This window comes from Oncorhynchus kisutch, linkage group LG18, assembly GCF_002021735.2.
Source record: "Oncorhynchus kisutch isolate 150728-3 linkage group LG18, Okis_V2, whole genome shotgun sequence".
NCBI classification, from domain to species: Eukaryota; Metazoa; Chordata; class Actinopteri; order Salmoniformes; family Salmonidae; genus Oncorhynchus; species Oncorhynchus kisutch.
In genome coordinates this window covers 68,454,941-68,477,950 of record NC_034191.2, presented here as the reverse complement: position 1 = coordinate 68,477,950, position 23,010 = coordinate 68,454,941, and the positions used below count along the sequence as shown (strand labels likewise).

The 23,010-nt window shown below is 44.8% G+C and overlaps 1 protein-coding gene across 4 annotated transcripts; it reads left to right on the top strand.

Annotated features, from left to right (window-relative positions):
- Positions 1 to 9,966: 9,966 nt before the first annotated feature.
- On the top strand, positions 9,967 to 21,308 carry LOC109909663 (MAP7 domain-containing protein 2). 4 transcript variants are annotated; one of them, XM_031796596.1, is made up of 13 exons: positions 9,967 to 11,174; positions 12,624 to 12,713; positions 13,924 to 14,013; positions 14,219 to 14,313; positions 14,400 to 14,521; positions 15,930 to 16,126; positions 16,369 to 16,507; positions 17,410 to 17,590; positions 17,889 to 17,993; positions 18,075 to 18,132; positions 18,382 to 18,526; positions 18,596 to 18,885; positions 19,027 to 21,308. In XM_031796596.1, the coding sequence occupies exons 1-12, from the start codon at positions 10,937 to 10,939 to the stop codon at positions 18,876 to 18,878; spliced, it is 1,743 nt and encodes a 580-aa protein (XP_031652456.1). In that variant the 5' UTR covers positions 9,967 to 10,936; the 3' UTR covers positions 18,879 to 18,885; positions 19,027 to 21,308. The 4 variants fall into 4 exon arrangements, with proteins under 4 accessions (XP_031652456.1, XP_031652455.1, XP_031652458.1 ...); XM_031796595.1 differs by having other exon boundaries at positions 14,195 to 14,313; XM_031796598.1 differs by lacking the exon at positions 12,624 to 12,713 and having other exon boundaries at positions 9,968 to 11,174.
- The last annotated feature ends 1,702 nt before the right edge of the window (positions 21,309 to 23,010 follow it).

Below are 23,010 nucleotides of genomic sequence, written 5' to 3'. Positions count from 1 at the left end.
TAAATATCACTGGACTGTGTCTGTCTTGAACACCACTGCCAGTGCTTGTGTTGAGCTATAATGTACTATGATTATGTACTATGATGGCTCACTATAGGGATTTCCAATAAATAACTTAATTCCATGGGCTTGACATGATCTTTCTGAAGTTGCATTTCATACAAAGTTAGGGCGGCACACAAATGGCCCAATGTAGTCAGGGTTAGGAGAGGGTTTGGCCTTCGTTGTAAATAAGAATTTGTTCTTAACTGACTTGCCTAGTTAAATAAATCGAAAAAGGTCTTCCCTGAGAAAGATGTTAACCTGTGCTTGTATGTATCAACCAGGCGGTGGCGCCACATTCAAACCTTATATAATATTACACAATGATGTAGTAATACAAAGATGTTTCCGTAATTCCGTTTTTTATTTTTATGTATTAAACATTCTTGTTGGTCGTTATATTTGTAAAGTTTGTATGTAGCATATGGAGATGTGTGAAATTGACTCCTCAGCCAGAAGTGTCCCCCACTTGTGCAGCAGAGTAGCTGGCTTTTGGTGTGGCGCGACTGGTAAAATGCTTCGGGAGGGCATTCACTTGAGCTAGTTAAGCAGAGGTCCTGGGTGGTATGGGGGGTGATAAGAGACTTAATAAAGCCTAGGCCACCGTGTGGCTGCCTTACTAATGTCTGCGTGACGCCTGCATGTAGCGTCAACTAACATGTCGTCATATCAACACCGTACTAACGTCTGCGTGTTAATGAAAGTCATACTGTGGATATTTATACGAATGAAATCTCAACCATAAATGTTAGAAACTTACCGTTTTCCCCGTGCAAGCCGACATGCCGATGTAGGCTCCGAGTATAGCCTATGGCTTGTGTATTTCCTGTTATCGCTAATGGCCTAGAAAAGATTGTCCAATCTATAGGTAATCTGTCTTGTCTTCAACACCTCGTGGTTTGTTATCTCATCTCGCTGTAGATCTACATGTTAGCCAATCACAGACTGTGTTGTTACCAGTTCTCAGTAGCTTACATCAGACAGCCAATAAGAGTTGTGTCCACGACATTCAGTCGAATAGAGGAGTTCATAGGCTTTCCCAGAGGGTCCTTGCTATTCTGCATTCTTGGGATGTCCCTACCTCCTATCAAGTGTAAATGTAAAATGGTTAAGTTTAGTGTTAGTTTAGCGTTCAGGGTAAGGATGTCCCAAGGAATCCAGATAGCAGTGATCGTTCATAGACTGAGAGACTAGCATGGTATTTGTTAGCTCAGAGGCGACACAGACATTCAGCAGAAGTGATTTTCGAGTGTTTGCCCCAGATAGTTCCCTTAGATGATGAAAAGAATTACCAAGATGTCCTTGATCCAACTGAGTAAGTAAGTAGGCTATGTTTAAGTTGTGATATTTAGGCCTACTGTGTTGATAGATTTGGTTTATTTGAAAATATTTTTTGTTGATAACGAGTTGAGGCCTTTTGGTAGGCCGTCATTGTAAATAAGAATTTGTTCGTAACTGACTTGCCTAGTTAAATAAAATACACAAGTTAGAAATTGTGCTACTAATGCATAAACACGTCTCATAAAAGTAATTCTGTTTTTGTTTGGTTAACTTTTGGAAATTGTAGAAATAAAAAATTGTCCTTCAGAAGTAGCTAGGTAGGCTAACGTTAGTTAGCTAATTATTTTGTTAGCTATCATACAGTAGGCGTATATTAATATTATAGTTAATATAGTTAATATTATAGTTAATTAATATTATAGTATATTAATATTATAGTATATTATAGTTAATATAAGTAGACATGCAATCGTAATTGACATAGCGCATATAAAGTGTAACAGAATAACTTTAGACCGTCCCCTCGCGCGAACCAGGGACCCTCTGCACACATCAACAACAGTCACCCACGAAGCATCGTTACCCATCGCTTCACAAAAGCCGCGGCCCTTGTAGAGCAAGGGGAACCACTACTTCAAGGTCTCAGAGCAAGTGACATCACTGATTGAAACGCAATTTAGCGCGCACCACCGCTGACTAGCTAGCCGTTTCACATCCGTTACACTCACCCCCCTTTTGACCTCCTCCTTTTCCGCAGCAACCAGTGATCCGGGTCACGGCACCAATGTAACAGTATAACTTTAGACCGTCCCCTCGCCCATACCCGGCGCAAACCAGGGACCCTCTGCACACATCAACAACAGTCACCCACGAAGCATCGTTACCCATCGCTCCACAAAAGCCGCGGCCCTTGCAGAGCAAGGGGAACCACTACTTCAAGGTCTCAGCGCAAGTGACGTCACCGATGGAAACGCTATTTAGCGCGCACCACCGCTGACTAGCTAGCCTTTTCACATCTGTTACAAAAGCACCCACAAGCTACCGGTGACTGAAAACACAATCGTCACGGGACGAACGAGTGACGAATTTCTGCAAGTGTATACTCGTCAGACGTCATGATATGTCATCAGAAGTGTCCACTTAATTTGATGGCTGAGGGGAGAGGGTGTGTCTTAAGTGTTTGGAATGCAGCCAATGAGATGACAAGTTATGCAAAAAAAAATTCACTTGAGAAATACTGCACCAAGCATCTTAGTCGCCCAATTATACATCTAAGAACTCCTGGGAAAAACGTAGAAATTAATTACAGATTTCTTGATTTATCTTAGATACATTTGGACTATTTTGAGGAAGTGTTTCTGGCAATGTTGTTGCAATGGTTGCTCAAAAGGGACAAACAGTAATATGGCCGTTTTTTGTTTTTCAAGCAAAGGTCTTTAGGGAGAATTTTTGTATTTTATTTAAGTATGCGAGCACAGGTGTTCGTTTTATGGAACGCTGTTTGAGTCTTTGCATGTCCATACAGGTACAATAAGCTTTTATTTGACAAGCGCCACCATGGGGCTCCCGAGTGGAGCAGCGGTCTAAGGCATCACTGTAGTCCCTGGTTCGAATCCAGGCTGCATTACACCCTGCCGTGATTGGGAGTCCCATAGGGCAGCGAACAATTGGCCCAGCGTCGGCCAGGGTAGGCCGTCATTGAAATAAAAATTTGTTCTTAACTGACTTGCCTAGTTAAATAATGGTTCAATTTAAAAATAAATTATTTAAAACCATTTCGATCAGTAGCGCTGTCAAATATCTACAATACTGCATTGGTAATAAGGTATTATTTGTTAAACCGAATGAGAAAACATCTTTGTTTTGACATTAGATCAAGATCAAACGAACAGGATCAAAAATGTTTGCAAATATCTTTGATACAGATGTTATTAGCAACTTCTGTGGTAGCTAGCTTTAGCATGGTACCGAGCTAGCACAAAAGCAATCAGCCTGAATACAATGACCAGTAGAAACTGCAGTCATTTTCAATATTCTTAGCAATGATTTAGGAATCCATGTGTGTAAGTATTAGCTAGGTAGCCACTTGTTGTTCTCCTATTGAAATAACTGGCTAGCCAGCTACTTAACCCTGTTGCCCAAAACGAACTGTTATAAGCAGCCAGCTATCTTCATCTGACTAGTATGGCTTGGCCAGACCGGGATGTGTGTTGTGAAGTTAGCCACAATAGTGGAATTTGCGTGTTGTCTTCAAAATAAAAGTCCCTATTTGAAAGTGATGCAGAAGGTTACAATTGGTGGAATCATGACATATTTAGACTAGATAATGTTGAACAAGTTTGGAGTGTTGGAATGTGGAGCAATGAAATGGGGTATCCATCTACTGGGTGAAACCCATAGAACAGAACTGTGAAGTGTTTATATTAGTATCCTGGCTCTTATTGCAGGACTGTGACTGTGTGAAATCAACTCTCCAGTCAGCCTATTGTGTGTATTGACATTCATATTGTGCTGTACAGCCTTACCTAAGGATTGGGGATCAATGAAATGGGGTATCAGTCTACTCAGTACCTAAGTGCTTTTTTCCCCCAAAGTCCTCGAGTTATCAAGCTCCAAAACATCCACATTGTATTGTTTTTCCTTATGGGATAGTGTTCAATACAAATGTGGCTCAATTCAGTGGTTTCAATGTCCCACAATAAGAGCTACGACGTTAATGTTCTGTGGGTGTCACTGTGTAGACTGACACTCCATGTCATTGATCCACAATCCATAGGTAAGGCTGTACAGTGAAATAAGTATGCCCCCAATGCAATTCTAAAGTCTAATACATCCAGTTGATTTAAACAGATTTTTTTCTAATTAAGAAATGATTGTCTTTTGTTTAATTTATATAAGAACATTCCAAACTCGTTTAGCATTATCTATTCCATTATGGCATGATTCCACTATTTGTATTAATTTGTATCACTTTGAATGAGGTACTTTTATTTTGAAGGCGAACCGCAAATTCCGCCTGTGTGTAATACTTATTGTGGCTAGCTTCACATATGTGGGTCCGACCACCATTAATCAAATACAAACTGTCTTATTAATTAGGAGTATTTTAGATGATGGAACCTAGCTAGATATTTAGCTAAAACTGTTTTTGGGGAAGAACATTGTTTGCATCCATCAGCCTGCTGGCTTTTTTTATGACCAGCACTGTCCAGAGCTTGGGGAGGTGTGTCTGCCCTCGTGCGGCAGGTGCGTCAAAACTTTACCAGCATCATAGCATACATATCGGTGATTCGCTGTGACATATGTAACACGAGTGAAAGCGTAATCAATGTGTAACAACTACGTAAAAAATCATGAACGTGTTCAATTATGTGACGTGCAGTCATTCAGGTCCTGATTGGTCAAATAGTGTTATTTGACGTATCTTTTTTTGACACACAAAGACCCAAACGGGGTTCCATATCGCTTCGCCTAGGAGCAAAATTAGTTATGCTTGGAGCAAACAGCCTATGTATGCGGACCCTTTCGTCACGGTCAGAGTTGGGATGATGCAGCAGGAGAGAATAGAATATACATATTTGACACTTTTCACAATACTGAGCCAAATTAAGTCAAGCTGTAGGCCTACTCGGCTGGATATCTGTTCACTCTAACTTCTCCCCATCTTATACTATTTCTGCTTCAGAAATGTAGCGTGAACAAACCCTTTCTCAAAATGGCAGATGCCTTGTCTCAGATAGGATCTGACACGCGCATGTGTGAACGTTTAATTGGTGTCGCTGTTCCGAATGACACACCCCTATGAGACCCAATTGCCTCGACTCACTGCCGGTGTCATATACCCTGCAGCTCTTGCGCATCACGTTTTCTATAGGCAATCAGACCTTGGTAAAAATGTTGTGTGCGTTTTCTTGACCATTATTAGCCTAAAACATTGGAAAGAAGGGATAATCCGATTTCTGCGTGAAACGGAAGTCTGAAAGAACTTGTAAATTGCATTTAAATTAATCCCACCCCAGAAATGGTCAATTGCAGCACCGTGACCAAACGACTACATAGGGGACTATAATAGCCAGCCTGGGTAATGTAATTATAAGTCAACGGTCACATATAAAAACACATCTAGTGCATTAAGCCCAGGCTATTGCTACATGTTTTAATTTTCAGCACGTTTTCCCAACGACCACAGGGCTCCATAAATATTTTTATGGAGCCAAACTTTGTGCCGCAACAACCTCTGCAGGCATAACCATGCATGTGGCCCCTGTTTGCCTTTAGCCCCAGGAGTGTGTGATTGCAGCTGCAATTGGGGTGTTTTTGCATGTGAGCATTCCTGCTCCTTCATGCCCCCTGCCTCAAGCATCTCATCAAATCAAATCAAATGTATTTATATAGCCCTTCGTACATAAGCTGATATCTCAAAGTGCTGTACACAAACCCAGCCTAAAACCCCAAACAGCAAGCAATGCAGATGTAGAAGCATTGGTTCCTGCATGAATGCCTGCCTTGAGAACTACATCTTCATGCTTGTGTGACACTTTTGAATGTTGGTAAAAAGATAAATAAAAGTATTATCTGAGTTTTATGCCCACGCCTCCCCTGTACAGGAATTCTGCCTGCTAGCTAGCTAGCCTACAGCGGGAGACACCAGTAGACAGTGTCCTTTGCTCCCGCCTCCCCTGTACAGGAATTCTGCCTGCTAGCTAGCTAGCCTACAGCGGGAGACACCAGTAGACAGTGTCCTTTGCTCCCGCCTGCCCTGTACAGGAATTCTGCCTGCTAGCTAGCTAGCCTACAGCGGGAGACACCAGTAGACAGTGTCCTTTGCTCCCGCCTGCCCTCACCATCATTAACAGAACTGTCCTCACCATCATTAACAGAACTGCGGGAAAACGGTGCCCGACAGGCGGGGGGAGGGGTTTATCGGCAGTTGGCATCCAACATTATGCAACCTACTGTACTGGAACACCCCCACCTCCTGCTTGACTAGCTTAAAAATGGACCAATAGAAGTATAGAGAGGGATTCCTGCAGATGAAGGAATGCCTACGTGCAGGAACTCCCCGAATTGTGGGCCACAATTGCACCATTCTCTCTAGCTCTACACCAGGTTCTAAAGCCTGTTTGCCCTTTGGCTTCTTTCTTGTCAGTTGGTCTCTCTCAACCCTTTTATGTTCTCCATTATGGGAGTATTTTCCCCAACATCTTCATCATAGACCCTTCTGCTGATTCTAACAGCTTGTTGTTATTTGATGTTTCCTCCGCTCTATTTTTAGTCTATGAATAAACCTCTGTAAGGCTGTGCGTGCGTGTGTGTGTGTGTGTTTGTGTGTGTGTGTGTGTGTGTGTGTGTGTGTGTGTGTGTGTGTGTGTGTGTGTGTGTGTGTGTGTGTGTGTGTGTGTGTGTGTGTGTGTGTGTGTGTGTGTGTGTGTGTGTGTGTGTGTGAGAGAGAGAGAGACAGACCACTGACCAGACATGCGTACCCTCTGATGTAAATAATGACGTAATGCAGTGCTTTCTGGTGCATGCCTGGTACGTGTGCTCTTCTGTGACTTAAACTCATAGACAAACCAAGCCAATATGGATTAAACTGTCATTAGCAAAAATAAGCTAATTAAAAATAAAAAGAGGTCAAGTTCATCAGATGGCGGGACTTCAATTCCATTCGAAGACAGTCAAATATTCACTTCTCTTGTTGGTGTCTCTCTTTTTGGCATCCCTCCACTCTCCAACTCTGTTTCTCTGCCATGTATCTCTCTCCGTACGGTTTTGCTGCAGTCGTATTCAGGCTGATTTGATTTGTTACTGCTGTTCTGCAGTGGCCGGCAGGAATCAGGAGGCATCCAAACACAGGGACAGGGACAGGGACAGGGACAGGGACAGGGACAGGGACAGGGACAGGGACAGGGACAGGAGTGGAGGGAACAGAGTGACCACAGTCACACCCGGTGCTCAGCACGAGGTGAGATGATGATGTTGAGGGCTCAGGAGTTACAGGCGGGTGTTTTGAGACTAGTCTTGGGATAACAATATTATTAGGGGATACTTTTTTTCTCTATTAAATTGCTCTTCTTTTGCTGTAGCCTAAATGCTTTAAATTGAAATGAAATATGTCTGTATTGATTAAAGAATCGGTATGTTTGTGACTAGAGAATGTTACTATAACTCACCTGATACATGGAGTGTTTAGCAAATGTTTGGATGTCTTGATGTTAAAAGTGTGTGAGTTATCTCTTAACATAAGCTGTGGGGCAGATCTGACTCTGCATGCATTTACATATCTTATGAAAGTTAAAAAAACACTAGCTCATTGCGTGCTGTGTGCATATAGTCTGCATATATAGTAAGTGTGCATCTCTCTGTATGTGTGTGTTTAAGCATAGACAAGACCCTCCAGCTCCTCTTGTTTCGTAGTTTATATGTTGATTGACAGTGTTTCAGATAGGTAGACATAAACCACACACAATGCCCTGACCTATGACCTCTAGCTACAACAGATTGACAGCAGGTTTATAGAGCTGTCTGTCTGACCCTGACATGGAGGGATGACCCCCAGGTCAGCTGGATGTGTGTCTCTTCCCCCTTACACACAGACAGGGTCAGGAATCATCTAGGGAAATTTGATGTCTTACTGACCGGAAATCAAACTTAGAAAATATATTTCTATGGAATCGTACCCTTGTCACATGCGTGTGTAAAGATCGACTGTGTGAGCCCACTGAGCAAAAGCCTAAGCATTAGCTCTGGCCTCTGTGTGTGTGTGTCAAGTGTGGTACTGATTCTACCCTCCAATGAGCAGTCATGACCTCGCCTTACATCACCAGGACAAGGCCACTCACCAATGGGCACATGTCCCCTTCTCGCCTGTCGTCCAATCGCAACTGTCCAGCAAGTAAGCCACCTGTAGCATCATACTTATCTGTTTCTTAACAGAGACCAAGCTAAGCTACCTACTCCTGGACTAAAATGCTATCCGCGTCTGTGTAGCTACCTCTAATACTGGCTGATCTACTGTAGTTTGTTGTTCATTCAGCAACAGTATACTTCAACCTCTCCACTGATGTTAAATAAGTATTAAACACCTGCTCTGAGTTTCTCTTCTGTTCATAATTGCCTTCTATGTGCTCACTGACTCTCTATCTTCTCTCGTCCTTGTGTGTAAGGGTCACCACGGATGGACAGAGTGCAGCTAATGAGAGGGAGGAGACAGAGAAGAGTCAGGGTATGAGTCGCACACACATTCAATAAACCAATATGAACTGTGTGTGTGTGTAGAGACCTAGGAGAGTTCCTGCGTGATAAAGAGCAGCAGCTGGAGTGTTTTTCGGAGGGAGGAGGATGGAGGAGCAGAAAAAAAGAGAGGAGAGGAGACAACAGCAGGAAGAGGAGGAGAAGGTCAGAGGTCAAACTACTATGCACCCTCGTTTTTTTTGTCCTCAACGACTCATTCCAACTCCCCCACACCCTGTTTACCTCTCTCTCGCTCTCTCTCCGATTTGGGTTGAGTATGGTCTGCCTGTTGGGTTAGATTAGATGTGCTTTAATGGTGAACATCTCAACTGATGATTTGAAATTGATTGGGAGACAGCCCATCATTGCAGACAGACTCTCCCGTTTATGTTAATAGATTAATGATTGGGCGGTCTCTGTGGCTGCACCATGATGTCATCGTTGACGTATCATGTGTCATTTCCTGGAATCAGACAATACATGATATATATCTGTCACACGCACATGGATATGAATATTTGATTATGTGTAGGACCAGATAGAGTTTCCATATGATACAATAGGATGTGATAGGATATGAGGCCAGTGGTAGCCTATAGAATTGATGTTGGTTGATTACTGCATAATTACCAATTAGATATGCAAACAATATGAGTTAATGTATTGATAAAAAAACACTGTTGGTTATTTAGGCGTGTGTGTGTTCTGCTGTAGAACTCTGTCTCTGGTTATTTAGGTGTGTGTGTGTGTTCTGCTGTAGAACTCTGTCTCTGGTTATTTAGGTGTGTGTGTGTGTTCTGCTGTAGAACTCTGTCTCTGGCTATTTAGGTGTGTGTGTGTTTTGCTGTAGAACTCTGTCTCTGGTTATTTAGGTGTGTGTGTGTGTTCTGCTGTAGAACTCTGTCTCTGGTTATTTAGGTGTGTGTGTGTGTTCTGCTGTAGAACTCTGTCTCTGGTTATTTAGGTGTGTGTGTGTTTTGCTGTAGAACTCTGTCTCTGGTTATTTAGGTGTGTGTGTGTTTTGCTGTAGAACTCTGTCTCTGGTTATTTAGGTGTGTGTGTGTTCTGCTGTAGAACTCTGTCTCTGGTTATTTAGGTGTGTGTGTGTTTTGCTGTAGAACTCTGTCTCTGGTTATTTAGGTGTGTGTGTGTTCTGCTGTAGAACTCTGTGGAGGTTCTATTTTAGTCCTGGCACCGGTCGGGTTCTGGGTTGCCGTAATGATATTGTCCGCTATCACCTCAGATGACTCTCTCTCTCTTCCCTCTCTCTACCTCTCCTCCCCCTCTGCCTCTTTCTCCCTCTCCCTCACCCTCTGCTTCCCTCTATCTCTTTATCGCTATCTCTCTCTTTTCTTCTCTCTTATTGATCTTCATCCCCCTCACCCATCCCTCCCTCCTCCCCTTCTCCTCTCCTGCAGTGGTGTGTGCGAGTCCCTCTTTCTCTCCCAATCTGAGGTGGGGCTTTCCCTTCCTCACAGAGAATACTGCAGCCTTTCCCCAACACACTTAAGATACCCAACAACTTATACAGAAGATTTACAGCAGCTCATGCAATGCATGTGAATTGAAATATGTATAGGAGATTGATTGAAATGAGAGTGGGGGTGTGTGTGTGTCTGTCTCTGGTAAATGACATCAGAGCCTCTGTCTCTCTCTCTCTGCTGTAGATCTCAGTAGTCCAGACATGCAGGAGTTAACCCACCAGAGAAATACAGTCACTGAGCAGGTGAAGAAGGAAGGAGGGATAGATGGAACGATGGAGGGAGGGTTGGAGGAAAGGAGGGAGTGAGTGGAGAATACAAAGGAAAAGAGTGGAGAATACAAAGGAAAATAGTGGAGAATACAAAGGAAGAGAGTGGAGAAAACAAAGAAAGAAAGAGCATCTGCGATGTGACAAATGCAACCTGTGTCAGTACCATAGAGTACCCTCTGTATGTGTATATGTCCCTATGACGTGTCTGTGTGCACTCAGTTGGGTGTCGTCAACAGAGGGGAACGGAGTAGAGGTTATATGTTGTCCCTCTAGCTGGCTAAATGCTTCCTCAAATAGAATCAGTTATTAGAGGGGGGGGAGTGGGAAGAGAGAGAAAAAAGGGAGGGGAAGGAGAGAGAATCTAGGGAGAAAGAGGTGAGCAGAGAGAGAAAGGGTGGAGTGAACAAGTGAGGGGAGGGAGAGAGAGTGACAGAGCAAGAGAGAGAGAAACAGAGCTACCTAGAGGGAGCGGCAGACACCGGTGGAGACAGGGATAGATAGAGAGGGATAGATAGCGAGTCTGAGACTCTGGTATATTTATCAGTGAGCAGCATACAGTGTGAGTGATTGAACGAACTGACACACTTGGAGGAGAGAAAAAGTGGCGAGGCTGCAGTTGCTCTGGTAACCATGGCGCAGCCGTCTCCATGTGCATCACCGGGTGTTCGTCGTCGTAGCGACGGCTCTGTGAGAGAGTGTCTATTTTTCCCCGTTTTGGAACGTAACGAACAGGAGAGACTGGAGGCCTTGGTGAGAAGACGGGAGAGAGGGGGAGAGAGGGAGAGACCGATGGGGGAGGACAGCAGAGACTCTATGGAGAACAGGCCTAAACGCTGGACCTGGGGAGGACCGCCTGGAGGGGGAGAGGGTGAGTACACTGGGGAGGAGGAGGGTGGGGGCATGGGAGTCAAACCGGAGGGAGAGACCGGGAGGGGGAGGGGAGAGATTGACAGGAGGTATGGAGGTTTAGGAGGTATGGGATGACGTGTGTGTGTGGGGGGGGGACAAAGGAAGAGAGAGAGGAGAGGGGTTGATGGGATGTGTTCAGGATGGGGGAAAGGGTGGGGACAGTTTAGGACAGCTACACGGAAAAGGAAACTAGAGAAGAGAGGGGAGGGATGGATGAAGATAAAGATAATGGGGTCAGGTGAATGAGAGATAAAGGACAATAAGGAGAGAAACGAGGGGTGAGAGAGGGAGGACAGGGACCAGAGAGAGAGAGAGGGGGAGGACAGAAAGAGGAAAAGGGTGTGGAGGCTGCAATGCAGGGGAGGACAACGCTTTGTCTTAAACTCATCAGCTTGGGAGAGGCTGCTGTGTGTGTGTGTGGGCCAATAGTATTATGGCTCATACTATTACTTTGTCATAAGAGAATTCTGTCTGTGTCACTGTCGTTTACCCTGCTGTTACAGGTGTGAGTTTAGCTGAGGAATCCTGTGTGTGTTGGGTATATCTCTGTTTCTGTGAAATGCTGCTACACTCCCTCAGTAGTGTGTGTGTGTTTGTGTGCGTTGGGAAACAGGCCTGATTCCTGGGAGGGGCCTGAAATACGTATCTAACCACACACACACACATTGACGCTATATTTACTGCGTATGTAAACATCCATTGTTGCATTAGTGTCTGTCTCTCTCTCTCTACACACACACCCCTTGTCATATGTCTAGGCCTGATGTTATGGCACTGTTAAGGCTAAGGGTATTATAGGATTTGCAATTGCATTTGTATCTTTATCTGTGTATTTTCATGGTATGTGTGTGAGTGCGTGCGTTTTCAGCGATGAGCAGTACTGGAGCAGTAACCAGACTCTGTGACGCATTCATAATGCAATCAATTATTCACACACCCCATCAGGCCTAGGATGAAGTGGAGAATCGGCCCCTCTTATAGAATACACAGGCTACCACATTCTTCAACAATACCTTATAGAATCCTACAGAATAGCGTCTCTAGAGTACAAACGCTGGTAAAGCCTGGAGTATCAGCACCCATTCTATTCTTCTTCAATTACTGAACAAAACATGACTATATTTCACTGGGGTGATAACCAGCGGATGGACGGTAGATCTGAACTGAGATCAGTTGATGCTGCATCATGCAGGATATCAGATTACACAGCTCCAGTCTGACTGCAGTGCACTGCGTGCGTGTGTCAGAGACTCATAGGTGTGTGCGTGTATACAAATGCGCCACGTAGGTTTGTGTACGCAGTACATATGTGAGTATAAATTCAACACTCAGGTGTGTGTGTATGATTGTTATGCCCAGGTGCGTGTGTAACGCTTTGCTTTCTCCGCTTTGACACACCTGCTACCAGGTCACCCTAAGACCCTGCCCTCTCATGCTATTGGCTCAGCTCTGCCTCATCATCCCGCCTCCGCTGCCAGCCCCAACCAATCCAGGAACGGTACAGACCACCTGACACCCTTAGCGTGATCCGCTGCCTGCATGTGTGTGTATATACCGTACATGTGCTGTTGTTGTGTGGCTGCATGCATGTTGTGCTTTGTGTTGCCAGTGCAAGACCGTTATTCCCCCTTCTGGGCAATAAAATATTACATTGTATCCTATTGTCCATATTCCCCTTTTTCTTATTTTGTCCCAAGTAGCCTATGTCCCATCTCATTGGTATGGGTTAGGGTGTGTGTTTTGCAGTGCGTTCTGCTGCCTTCCTGCATGGGAGTGTTTGTGAATATGGTTATGGTTGTGTTCCCCACACATCAAGTAAATGTCTGTGTGTGTGTGTGTGTGTTTGTTGTCTCCCTTTGGTCTTTGCGGTCCGTCTGCCCCCCCCTCCTTGCCCAATCAGAACAAAGAGTTGATGTACTTCCTGTCTGTCTGGCCTATTATGATGCTTGGTGATGCACATACAGTGTTCACAGTAGGGGGTCCAACTACCCCCCCCCCCTCACCAGGATCTGTAGCAGACTGCCACTGTAGCAGTCTAACCAAACACACACACTTTATAGGATATGCAGTTGTCTGGTTAAAACCCTCCAATCTCCTTTGTGCTAGACGGTCTGTGTATCCTTGTGTATCCATGTAAATATAGAACATGCATTAGTCTCTTAATATACAAGACTGAAGTCAAACTGAAGCCCAATCAGTGTGTGTTTGGTGGGATTGATGGTTTGTTGTGTGTGAATTTGTGGCATAGTTGTGTGTTTTAGATAGTGAGTGTGTTGTGTTTTATTGGTTGAATGGTCTGTTCACTAACCGGAGTGACATTTTAGTTGGAGTGTTCTCGTGGTATGTGTTTGTAAAGCGTGTTGTGTGTCTCGTATTTGTGTGTAATGTGATTTGTGTCACTGTTGCTCCAGGTACAAGTTGGCCCTAATCACAGATAGACATATCTGACCTTAGCTATTTTCTCTACCTACCTCCCTGAAGTGTGCACTCATCTCTCTCTCGTGAAGATTGGTGTAAGCAATTAAGACTTTCCACCATATTTCAGCCCATTCCTAACCTTCCCCATGAGCGGAAGTGAATGAGTTCACACCAAGGATGAGGGTAGATAATGTGAATTCAGTATTAGTGGTTAAAGATGACTCGTACCTCTTCATGTCCCTATGGGGTGGAACGTCTGACTCTTTCTCCCATCATGCATCTCGCTGCAGTGTGTGACTTCCTGACACCGCCCTCCTCGGACCAGCCAATCACCAAACGGCTCTCCAACTCTTCAGCCTCCCTGCACTCACCAGATAGAGGTGTGTGTGTGCGCCCGCGTGTCTCTGTGCGTGTGTGTGTGTGAGTCGATTCATGAGGACGTGTGTCTAGTGTTGCCAAGCAACAGTATATAATATGACTCTCTTTTATGTATTTCTCTGCACCCCTCTGTGTGTGTGTTTATTCGTTGTCCGTCTCTTTGTCTGCCCTATGACTATGCAGTGTGTGGTGTGTCCCCTCGTTTAGCGTCCCCAAGCCCCCAGCGGCCGGCCTACAAAGGTTCCCCCTCCAGGAAGACCAGTAATGGGCCCCCGGAGGACAAGACCCCCAAAACACCCACAGTCGGTACCATGTGTGTTTGTACATGCATTTATATTACCACATTAGAATTCTGAGCAAAACCTTACTTCTTCTGTTGTGTTTTTAGACAGAGAGAGGCCCCGCCCCCTGTCTGACTGACTCTTCAATGAGACGCCTTGAATCTCCGACCACTCCGACCCGAAGCTCCTCCCCCAGAGCCCAGAGCAAAGGACTGGGCACGCCCAAAAGGTACAGAAACGTGCAGTTGCACACACATATGTTATCTGAACATTGTGGGAGTGTTGTGGGCCGTTGCTGACCTTGTTATTGTGCTCATTGTTAAGTACTGCAAGGTTGTATGAAAGGTTAAATTAAAGCAGTAAGGGTTCTTGGGTAAAATCACTGAGCAAGCCAAGCTAGTAAAAAAAGCCATAATACAACCTATATTGTGATAATTGTGTTATTTGTTCATACGCCACCATGATATACAATAAGGTCGCCACAGCAAAAAGACAAGTCAACTACACATCTGTTTGTTTCATCAAAAACCAAAGAGCAACATCTGTCCGGTGACGTCCACAAAGCAAATAATGCATGAAACAAACAGTTATATGACCTGCAGCATGGTCAAGCATGTTAATGTTTTCGACAGTTTACTAAACAACTACTGATTTAGAACCACAGAGTTACCGCAAGTCAGCACAAAGACAACAGGAGCACTGCCTCCACTATTCCAGCGCAATTTAAATTTAAACATCAACAAGGCTATATATCCTTAGTTTAATACACTGAAAACAAACTTAAAAATACCAAAAACAATTTAGTCCAAACAATGTTTCTAAATATCATGTGGCTGTCCATGGTACTGATTTCTCTCCGTGTGTATGCACACGTGTGTTGGCAAAACGGTCTATGTTCTATGGCTCTGTCATACAGTATACTTTTGGTTTTTGTGTTGTACCTAGCTAAAATATTTGCTAGCCTAACTTCCTGGCATGGGCAACAATGAACCAGCTAAGTTAGCTAGCTAGTTAACGTGAGTCTACTAGGCTACATATTGAACTTCAATCGTCAGGCCAGTGGCACAACATGTTCATTTATGGTTAGATCAGAATCACCGTCATAATCATTGGCCTGTACAGAGGATTAAGTCAAAACCACCATCCAAATCCACATCTCCATCCATGGCTTAGGAAAGGGACGATTTAGCAAGCTAGCTACTGCAGGACATCAACACAAGCAGACCAGAAACACATTGAAAATGACGTTTTGCTTAGGAAGTTTTGCTTAGGATTGGTGTGAAGCCAAATTCACACTGGCCTCCCTTGGGGTATTTTTCTGCACCAGGACAACCCACAATTGAGCTCAGCTCAATGCTGATTGGCTAATTATTTTCTAATGTTTTTTATCAAGAAAGGCATCAATCAATCAAATGCTACTGCAGCAACATGTTATACTCTTTTGGTCCAGACAGCATCAGATACATGGGCTATACATACTGAGACAGAGGGGCACTGTTTCCCTCACTTGGATGATTTCTCCGGTGAGATTCAGAATCGAAATGTATTGTTTTTATTGGTGAAATATTTGGGGAAGCCTGGCTTCCCTTGGCACCCATGAATACTCACCACTGAATGAAAGTTGATTGTTATTACAGGGTGAGGTCAACTAAGAGTCGCGCCCAGTCCCCCTGCTCTCCGGGACAGTATCCTCCCTCCCCCCTCCGCCAGCGAACCCCGATAACTGAGGGCAACCAGGAGGCCAGGGGTCATGGAAACCTAGAGAGGAAGTCCTCTAAGCTGGACACACCAGAGAAGAAGACCTCCAAGTCCTCCAGCAGAGACCTTGCGGCAGGTAAGGTGTGTGTGTGTGTGCGTGTTTGAGCAGTTAGAGAGATGATCAGTGAGCTCAGAATTCACCACTGATATGCTCTGCCCTTGGGAGGAGAGGTGGATGGAGAGAGAGGTCTGTAACCTGAGCCACCCTAGACGAGAGGAGAGAACAGAACGCTTTGGAGAACTGTTTTCATCAGTGTCTGCTGTACCCCAAGTCATCTCTGTCTCTCTCCCCCTCTGCTTCCCTCCTTCTCCTCTCAGAGTCTCCAGGTACACCCACAGGCAGGAACGTTGCCGGGACAATGGATGCGGAGGAGGCTTCTAGACTGTTGGCTGAGAGGCGTCGTCTGGCCAGAATACAGAAAGAACAGGAGGACAAACTACGACAGGAGGAGGAAAGGTGTGTGTGGAGTATTTTTGTTTTATTTTTGTTCTCTCCAATTTTCGTGATATCCAATTGGTAGTTACAGTCTTGTCCCATCGCTGCAACTCCCCTATGGACTTGGGAGAGGCGAATTTCGAGAGCCAGGCATTCTCCGAAACAAAACCCTGCCAAGCCGCACTGCTTCTTGACATACTGCTTGCACTTGACACACTGCTCGCTTAACCCATGAGGAGTCGCTAGAGTGCAATGGGACAAGGAAATCCCGGCTGCCAAACATTCCCCTAACCTGGGAAACGCTGGGCCAATTGTGCGTCGCATCATGGGCGTCCCGGTCACGGCCGGCTGTGACACAGCCTGGGATCGAACCCGGGTCTGTAGTTACGCCTCAAACACTGTGCCTTAGACCGCTGCGTCACTCGGGAAGCCCATGTGGAGTATTTGAATAGAGCAGTGTTCCCCAATTGGTGGCCTGAATTTAGGCCGCGGGTGATTTTATTTGCCTCCCAATGTTTTCTGAGCAAAAAAGCAAACAAACTATTTTTTGTAGGACCTTAAAGAATGTCAAAACACCAGCAAATCATCTCCAAGTGATTGATTGTAATTTTGGAAAACTGTTCCAAAATATTTCAACGCATAATAGAAATATATATGTGATTGTATATAAATGTAAGCAAGGCTTGAAATGAATATGTTTTAGCCAGATATTATATCTTGTGGCCAATTTGCAGACAACAAATGATTTGAAATTATGTTCCGGCCCCCTGACCATCCACTCCAGAAAGAAATCATCCCGCAGCTGAATTTAGTTGATGATCCTTGGTATAGAGCGTCTGGCCAGAAGGATGTGGGTATTTAGAGTGTATAAGGTGTGTGCGTTTTCTCACTGAGTGTGTGTGTGTGTGTGTGTGTGTGTGTAGGCTGAGAGCGGAGGAGGAGCAGAGGAGAGAGCAGGAGGCACTGGAGCGGCAGGCAAGAGAGGCACAACAAGCGGAGGAGGAGAGAGAGAGATGGGAGGAGGAGAGGAAGACCAGAGAGGACGAGGAGAGAAGGACAAAGGAGAGACGTTGGAAAGACATGCAGGATCAGCTGGACCGAGAGGTCAGGGGTTAAATGTTAAACCAAAGAGTCATTACTGCAGCATGTAGGCCTGTCTAAGATGTCTAATGACAGATAGTCAATAAAAATATATATATATCTCCAAGGCCATGTTGCTAGCAGTTTCAAATCCATGTGGTTTATATATATTGGTCTGTCTGCTAAATTGTGCTTTTAGCCTTGAATAACCTCCCTACTTCTGCTGATCTCATGCAATCTGACCCCACATTATGTGTGACCCACAGCTTCCTTAGTTCTTATCAGTTCAGGGCATTAATGTTTTGCTTGTGTTTGTATGCAGAGAGAGGAGGCGTGTCTGCGTGCTCACAGGGAGACAGATAGGAAGAGGCAGGAGAGAGAACTGTTGCAGGTACAGGAGGAGCAGGAGAGACTGCAGAGGAAGAAGGTTAGCACACCCCCCCCCCCCCCCTCCCCCGAACGCTGCCATTTAAGCTGTTTTCCTAAAGTCCTGTGTGTGTGTCCACAGCGGATTGAGGAGATCATGAAGAGGACACGTAAGAGTGAGACGGACTCCTTATGCCCAGGTATATACAAACAAGAGCGTGCGCACACACACACACACACACACACACATACATACCCAGGGTGTACTGTCTGCAGGGTGACTCAGCAGACAGTGAACCGGCCAGGGTTACAGCTCCCCCATGTGGTGGAGAGGAGGGTATGTTGGGTTGTATTGTTTGCCTTACAGTATATATGACTCTTGACCATTAATGCATTAAGGTTTTGAGCTACTATTAATATGGTGTGTCTAACCCCCTCCTCTCTCTCAGGTGTGTGTGAGGTGAACGGGGGCCAGGCAGGACATGTCAGGGAGTTGGATCAGGACGAGTCCCCCATCATCACGCTGGGACCCCTGGAGAGTAAGAGCTGTGGAGGGGACGAGCTGTCTGACGGGGTGCAGTCTATGGACGTCAGGTGAGCTGCACACACACACACAGGTCCCCAATTCTTAACACTCATTTTTCATACTGTGTGTCTTCCCAGTCCAGTGTCCAGGGATGAGTTGGGTAGCGTTCAAGAGTTCTCTCCCATCAGCGATGGGTTAAACAGCATGAGTAACACCCAAACCCTTGAGCACCTCCTGGATCTCACCGCCCAGCCAGAAACGTCCCTTTACCCCATGCTGCAGGCCGGCAGTGCTGCAACCCTGGGAGACCTCAACAAGAACCTGCTGATACAGGATTATAACCCCTCCTCCTTCACTAGCTCCTCCCCAAGCTCCGCCCAACTTCTCCACAGCCTCAGCCCTGGCAAACTGGACATCTAGTAACCAGGTAACGGGTTTGGCCTGGGGAAGGCCGTCATTGTAAATAAGAATTTGTTCTAAACTGACTTGCCTGGTTAAATTTTAAAAACTCACAAATGAACACACACTGTACAGCTCTGCTCTAATATTTATTATCCTCTTCCTCCAGGGCGTTGGGTAGGACAACTAGCTGTTGGGTGCAAAGAGGAGCTAGGAGCAGCAAGGGGGTCTCTCCTCTCCTCCTGCTTCCCCCCATCAGAGAGAGACCAGCTCCTTGCACCTCCACCCTCACCCCTCTTTAGGGGAGAGACCCTCCCCATGCACCCCCGGCTTCCACAGAGAACAACAACCGCTCAATGTATGGCTCGCCCTCATCTATACAACTCAACCACAGGAGGCTGCTGAGGGGAGGACGGCTCATAATAATGTTCGGGAACGGCACAAATGGAATGGGATCAAACACCTTGAAACCATGTGCCTGACGTATTCGGTACCATTCCACTAATGCCGCTCCAGTCATTACCATGAGCCATTCTCCCCAATTAAGGTGCCACAAACCTCCTCAACATATCTACCGCTGAATTCTTCCTTCACACACACTGACATGTACACACACGGTTAATACTCTCCCGGTAAAGTAAAGCTTTTTCTCTGTGTCCTGGCTGTATGATATTGTGCATAAAGGTGTGTCAGTGTTGAGAGGAGGATGATGTAATAGTATGGTTGTGTTATCCTCCTGTAGCATTAATTATGTGGTTAACACTGATCATGTGACCCTGTAGCAACTTCATTGGAGAACACCTCTCCTCCTCCTGTATATACTATAGTCACACAGCTGTTAACTAGCTCTAGGTAGAAGTTGCCCCTAACCACAGGATCTAGGATCAGATCTTTCTAACCCTCAATAACTTTAACTATTGGGGAGATTAAAATATAGTCTGACCCTGTATCAGTGGTTAGTGGCAACAGTACTGTCTGTCAGTGTTTCTAGTGGTGGAAGGTTATATCCCACCACCACTGATGTGCTGCACTACAGTTTGCCAGGACTCAGGAGTCTATTCGACTAATATTGGTACTTAGAACTCAGCTAGCCAGTCTAGATATGTTAACCTCCTGCAACTGGAGAAACCTACTCATCTACAGATGTGGATGATATAGTAAGACAAAAGTCTGGCCTCAGTTGATATGCTTTTGTCCACCACCGCTCCACAGTGGTGCATCAAAACACATGTGGAAGACTGGAGCATCTCTGAATATAATCTCTGCAAAAACAAATGAAAACTGTGAATGGTGTCGTATTTTTTAGCTATTTACAGGGTTGGTGGATATTGAAAAGATGTGGCGTGTGTTTTTGGCTCGCTGTGTGTACGCTAGCTGTGGTGTAGTTAGTGTGCACGGTGTGGTTGTGTAACAGCTCTGAAAACACTCATCTCTGCTTTGGAAACACTGCTCTCCTTATCTTGCCTCTGCTCTGAACTGGACTGTTTATGCTGCAACTACCAGTCAACCTACAGCAGGGGTCTTCACCTGCAGTCCTAGAGGGCTACTGCGTGTGCAGGCTTTCGTTCACACCTGATTCCACTGATCATGGTTCATACTGAAGACGGTGATTAGTTGAATCAAGTGGGTTTGGGACAGGGCTGAAACAAAAGCCTGCATAGCCAGGCCAGTAGTTCTCTAGCACCAAAGTTGGAGAACCCTGTCCTACAGTATGTCACCAGTCTGTGTACTCACTCAGTCAGTCAACTCTGTAACAGACTCTGGTGTGCAACCGCTATATTCACTATGACTGTGGCTTTACCTCATGGAGATTTATCTCACTACAGAGGACAATTCACAGTCTGCTGTCTACTACTGCTGTGAATTCTATAATCATACATTCTCGCTGTACTGTAACTGTCTGGTTCGGGTCTTACTGTAACTCTTACCTATGCTTTGCTCTGGGGTAAGGTGTAGCTCAGCATGTGCGCTCCCTCTCCTCGCTGATTCAATCTCTGTTTCAGTTCCCCCTGAAGGGCAGTGTAAGGTGTCAATCATTCCTCATGACCCAGCTAACCCTGTGAGGGGGAACACTCTGAATTGTGTGCATTAATGGCTGTAATAATGATGCTGTATCTCAATTACTGGACTAGAGTAGGCAAAGGCCTGGAATGTCCACTTATCTTTGCTGTCTTCAGTGCATTGGACTCTTGATTTAGTTAACATGTATTTCCGTCCATCTCTCTTCCTCTCTCTTTCTGTACTCGTTCATTATCTCATGCTTTCAGAGGCTGTTAACATTCATTGTATCCTAAGGGAAAATGTAGTTAAACTTAAGACTTAAGGTCAGAATGTTATTCACTAAAAGTCACTTAACACAGATGTCAGTGCAGCTTGGCGGAATATATAACTGTAGATGTGGTGCATGGTTCTAACTGCTGAAAAACAACAATAAAACATCATCAAGCCATGTTTGGGACTTTGTTTATCAACCAATGGCACAAACAGATACCTCTGCATTGGTCCGTCTCCCATGGTACACCTTGATGTAAAACATATTTAGAAAGGTATGGGATATAGAATACAGTAATGGAAGGAAATATGTCTTGTGAAAAATACATTATTTTACCGTTTGGTTTATTTTGAAATTGTACGGGCACAAACAGATACCTCTGCATTGGTCCGTCTCCCATGGTACACCTTGATGTAAAACATATTTAGAAAGGTATGGGATATAGAATACAGTAATGGAAGGAAATATGTCTTGTGAAAAATACATTATTTTACCGTTTGGTTTATTTTGAAATTGTACGGGACACACCATAGACTTAGTTAGACGACTCATCTTTGGATCTATCCCATTATTGCATCTGTGAGAGCACGGGCAGCGCCATTGAGGCCATCTCCAGTACATTTTCTTCTTCGATTGTGTTTGGAAAAAAAGCATAAAGCTTATAATGGTGATATACCGCCACCTGCAGCGCTGGACCAAATAGTGTGTGTCATTAATTGACTGTGGCCACTAGATTGGCAGTGATATAGTTTAAAGCCATGTCCAAACCAGTTAACCCAATTTGAAGAAAAAGCCAATGCTCTGATCATTGGCTGATCCCTCCCAACCCATAGGAATCACCCCCCCAGTTGACTACTTTAAAAAATGGTGGAAGCCCTCAATGGCAATGTCCATGCAAAAACAGGTTATTTCTAGGTAAAGTATCTCTATGGGACACACCTAGCGTGTATTCATTCTGCCTGATTCTGTTGGAAAATGTTTATTTAACAGAAGGAAAGTGAACGAAATCAGACAGGCCCTACCAGAATTGGTCCAATAAAAACTATTGTTTTGCTCTTTGCTTCTTAAACGGTTTCTGTAATGAGTACACCCCTAGTCTTGGGCTATGAAGAAACAACTTGCATAGAGCTTCCGCAAACATTCACGCTTACTTCCAGTGTCAAAGGCAGATGTGCTGTTGATGTTTTTGGAGTTATGAGCACGTTGTTTTCAATGTAATCTACTCACATTCGCATACAGCGTTTCTGGCTGTTGCCATCTTTCTAGTTCCGGTTTAAAAGCGCGCATAATGCCTGCACACGAGCACTTTCCGTGATGGAAAAAAACAGCCTCTAAGACAATTACTTGAAAAACGTAATGGATGTTTTGTGTGCAAAGGTGACTTGAAATAAGACGTTTTGGACGTCATTGATCACGTGCTTCTGTATTATTTATCGCAATGGTCGTAAACTACAGCACAAGCGAATAAGAAGTCTGCAAAAAAATGGAATCGTTGTGAATGCAGCTTAACGTTTTTGGGGTCATCATGATTTCACAGCAAGGCCTTGCAAGAAATCCTGTCAGTGAATGTTCCGCCATTACATGCCCCTGAGCCTGTGTAGGAATGTAGTTTGGAATGGACTGTCGGTAATGCGCCATTAACGTTGGATGCCAACCGCCGTTAAACCCAATGGAAGAAAAAGCGCTACAGGCATCAATACACTGCTAACCTAAAATGTTTTACAACTATCTAAGATAGACCACTGCTTGTCATTTCCAACGGGAGCAAATGAGTCATAGTGGGCAGAACAAGCACGAGTTAGCAAGATTCTATTGACGCGTTCTTGCATTATCTGCATATTTTCGTCAGGGAATGCCTACCTTGTCCTTCTAAACAACGTG